At 35.1% G+C, this 4,188-nt stretch overlaps 1 protein-coding gene across 1 annotated transcript; it reads right to left on the bottom strand.

Annotated features, from left to right (window-relative positions):
* Positions 1 to 1,389: 1,389 nt before the first annotated feature.
* On the bottom strand, positions 1,390 to 2,805 carry LOC125074363 (chorion class CA protein ERA.1-like). The gene is made up of 2 exons (XM_047685668.1): positions 2,700 to 2,805; positions 1,390 to 1,989 (listed from the first exon to the last, which is right to left on the bottom strand). Exons 1-2 carry the CDS (start codon positions 2,745 to 2,747, stop codon positions 1,621 to 1,623), a joined length of 417 nt encoding a protein of 138 aa, XP_047541624.1. The 5' UTR covers positions 2,748 to 2,805; the 3' UTR covers positions 1,390 to 1,620.
* Positions 2,806 to 4,188: the final 1,383 nt, after the last annotated feature.

Genomic DNA, 4,188 nt, shown 5'->3' with positions numbered 1-4,188 from the left:
AAGGAATATTAACCATCCCTACCATCGCTTAGCGCCTTCGATCTTGGATACCTTCGATGTTTTTTATAATATCTGTGTAGGCCTATGACTCCTCTCCAACTGACAGTAAGTGGTAGTGGAGTCCAAACGCGCAGACGGTCAGTACAGTCAGGAAGAATGAACTGCACTCTTCACGCCTTCTTTGAAGGAGGTTATAAGAGTTTCATGTTTCGCGGTGCGGCAAAGAAAACAGTTGGCAAATTTCTTGAATTGATTTGACAGTTAGGCGGTGACATCGCGAGCCAGCACGCGTACTTGTGAAGAAAGGGGGACGATAATTTTTTTTCTCCTGAATAATGTAGTGCTGTTGGCCCTAATGGCCTTTACAGCGTCACCGGACGTTGGGGCGAGTGCAAGACTCAGCCTTGAAATTGAACCCTTTCGAGCTCTAGAGTGACGTTCGTCCTGAGGGTGTCTTCTATGAGATCGCACCTCGGCTCAGAACGTAGTCAGTGGGGAAAATTATGATATTGCGTAGTTATACCTTTTTATATAATTTATTTTTGGTAGTATTTATTTTTCTTATAGCAACACTTATCCTATCGACACAATAAACTCTTACAACTTCGCAGTGACCTTGCTTTATGACACGTTTATTTTCATTCTTAATATTAATGTCTTGCATATTATTTGAAACTGGCTGAGCACGGTATTATCCATAAACATTTTATACTATTAGGCAATACGTAATTTGTATTTTTTTAATTTTTTTTATAGCAAATTTATACAATGCCCTACCACCAAGAAAATAATCTTGAACCCCTAGGAAGTCCTTTTTTTTATAAATAATTAATTGTAAAGTTACACATAAAACGCAACAATAATCAATAATCTATGAGTTTGTTAAATTAAATAGAAGACCGTTTTTATTTTTCGTAAAAGCCCGCCGAAAAGATACCCATTATTTTTCCACAGATAATTAAATTCGGTTATAAGTCGATTAACAAAATGATCATTCGATTCCAATAGACGTAAATAATTATCGATTCGAAATATATATTTTTATAACAAATTATTATTAATTGATCACAATAATTCTTATAATGGATGGATAAATGTATAAACATTTATATTAAGAAGGTTGTTAAATAAAGGAATATATAACTGGATATTTTCCTTTAGATTTAATATTTAGTAGGTGGGTAAAGTGAAAGTAATTGTCCCACTGGTGGGTTAGGACTAGGACCTCTTTTTAAGGATCTTCGGCGTTTATTCCTCTACTCAACTCTGATGTAGTTTGCATACATTTAAACTAAAGAATTTAAAAAAAAAACCGGTTGTAAGTATTTTCAATTTAAATGGTTCTTTGTTATTAGAAAAGTGGAAGAGAAATATTTAAAATAATACAACTTTTATAGAAAATACTTTATATTGGTAACACTATATGAACTAATTATTTTATTACAAATATAAATTACAATTCTTATCACCAGTTTTGTAATGATGACGTATGTCAAATTTACTTTAATCTAAACTGTGATTGGTCGATGTCTACTGTTGACGTAATGGGCGACCAATGAGTGTACAATATTTTATAGTAAGTCTTACTTTGACAGTGATTCAGAAACTGGAAAATGTTTATTAGTAGTAATATGCTGGTGCTCCACAACCACAGCCGCAACTACCAGCAATGCTAACAGTACCGATAGCTGGTAGATCACCAGCGAACCGCACAGCACCGAGGATCGGCACTTGTCCAGCAACCTGTGTAGTACCAACGACTGGCATTTCACCAGCAACGGCAACGTCACCAACACCAGAGCCGCCATAACCACCAACAGCCAAAGGCACTTCAAGAGCTGGAGCGATTCCTGGATAACCAGGAGCAAAGCCCGCTGGTCCTACGAAACCGGGACCGATACCAGGTCCAATGCCGATTCCAGGTCCATATCCTACACCATATCCATTAGGGAATGTTCCAGCGGGTCCAAGGCATTGTCCATAGGCATTCTGAAAAGGAAAAAAATACACAAAATCAATCAGTTACGAGTTTTACCAAGATTTCTCATGTGATCGTTGTTGATAGTAATTTTAAACGAGAATATTAACTGAACCAAAGAATACTAACTAACTTTTGCCCAGCAGCTAATATTTGATCATTATTATTATTGAGGATTTATGCTCGTCAATAACTACCGAATAATTAAAAAAATAGAAAATGTCAGAAAATGACAATAAAAAAGCCCGTCAGCGCCCTCATCCACTCATCAAATATTCTACCGTCAAATAATTTAAATAGTCCATATTCTTGTGTTCCGGTTTTAAGGATGAATAAGCCAGTTTGAGTAAAGGCACCAAAGACGTAACATCTTCATACCATTGGTTGATGATCATTGGCGACGTACGGAATGGTTAAAATTTCTTACGGCGCCGATGTCTATGGGCGGTGGTGACCGCTTACCATAAGCTGGGAAGTTTATATGTACGCCTAAAACTTATCATTTAAAAAATACCTTTTGAAAAACGTGCAATCTTACGAGGAAAAGTATTTGAGAATTATGATAATCCATGACTTTATAAGGAATGACTAATTATATTATTAAGAAATGTTTTTTATTATTTATGAAAACATTTTAAACAATTAAATATAAATTCGTAGCAAACAGCAAATATACCAGAACACAGTGAATTATCTAAAAATAATTAACAAAAGTTTTTACCTGTGCCAAATAAATTACGGAAAGGAACAGCACGCCGAAGAAGTTCATTTTGTTTTGATATCCAAACTGAAATAAAGGAATGATCACTCAATCACTTTATATACCATACGAGCCTTGAAAGCAATGTTTTCATCAGAATGACTGTTATTTAACAATATCTGATACGAACCATCTTGCGTATTTCTTATCAGAAACGTTTGTATCACGTATTTTTACATAATATGTTTAATGATTTCTGATTATTATTCAAATTCGCTTCTTTATAAAATCTGCGAAATTTACCAATAAATCACTTTGTCATTAGATTTATATCATAACCCCCAATATTTCTTGGGGTTGATTTCTAAAGATATATTTTATTAGTACACCTTTACACCATCTATAAAGAATACATTTTAAATTTCAAGTCCTTTATTTCAAAAACATGGGACTTTTATACAAACTTCAAACCCCCTTTTTATACAATAGAAGTGGACTTCGTAAAATCCGTTCTTAACGGATGTTTTCGCCCTATAAGAAACCTACCTGCCAAATTTAAAGTTTGTAGAAACTATAACGTTTCCGAGATTTCGTGAATAATCAGTGAGTGGTATTTCGCTTATATATATATATATATTATTGTTTTAATGTAGATTTTTCTTGTCAGTTTGTATTAAGTCAATATACTTGGTGGTAGGGCTTTGTGCAAGCCCGTCATATTCTACCGCCAAACATCAGTACTCAGTATTGTTGTGTTCCGGTTTGGAACAGGAATGGTTAATATTTTTTAGAACGCTATTGTCTATGGGCGGTGGTGACCACTTACCATCAGGTGGCCCATTTGCTCGTCCGCCTACCGATATCATAAAAAAAAATGGTAAGCCATATAACAATGGCTACTAAGATATATATATATATATATATATATATTTAAATTGGTTAAGGTGATTTGACACATTCATGCCTTTCTTATGAAGCTGAACATTGCTAAAAATTCAGGCTGCAGGCTTTCCCCTTTATAAGGTGGGGGATTACCAATTACCAGTGTACGCAGCGTTACGCTGTAAATAGGATATAACATCAGAGAACGCATATGATGGTGCTCTGAGTGTATCAATCGTTTTGCCATTCTTGAGTGCAGATGCTTTAGAAGGTATTTCCAACAGCTGGATATGGTACCGTTTTTTTTTATAAATGTAGAAATGGTAATTTCGGTATGCTACGTGATGATATTGACTTTAATAAAATTGGGTTATGAAGCTGTGACTTTAAACAAAAGTATTTATTGTGTTAAATAAAAAGGGGTGGGGTGGGGTGGATCTTGTTCGTTTCATGTTAAAATTTTAATCAATGATTTCGGGTTCAAATTCAAGCAGGCACCGCTGAATTTTCATGTGCTTAATTTGTTATAAATTCATCTCGTGCTCGGCGGTGAAGGAAAACACCGTGAGCAACCATTTCAACGAAATTCTGCCACATGTGTATTCCACTAACCCGCATTGGAGCAGCG

This window comes from Vanessa atalanta, chromosome 27, assembly GCF_905147765.1.
Source record: "Vanessa atalanta chromosome 27, ilVanAtal1.2, whole genome shotgun sequence".
Classification (NCBI taxonomy): Eukaryota; Metazoa; Arthropoda; class Insecta; order Lepidoptera; family Nymphalidae; genus Vanessa; species Vanessa atalanta.
The sequence above is the reverse complement of the archived record's forward strand: the minus strand, read 5'-3'. Positions and strand labels throughout refer to the sequence as shown.

Coding starts and splice junctions, on each gene's coding strand:
- LOC125074363 (XM_047685668.1), bottom strand. CDS start 2,747: ATGAACTTCTTCGGCGTGCTGTTCCTTTCCGTAATTTATTTGGCACAG. Junction 1,990..2,699: donor CCGTAATTTATTTGGCACAG/GTAAAAACTTTT, acceptor TTTCCTTTTCAG/AATGCCTATGGACAATGCCT.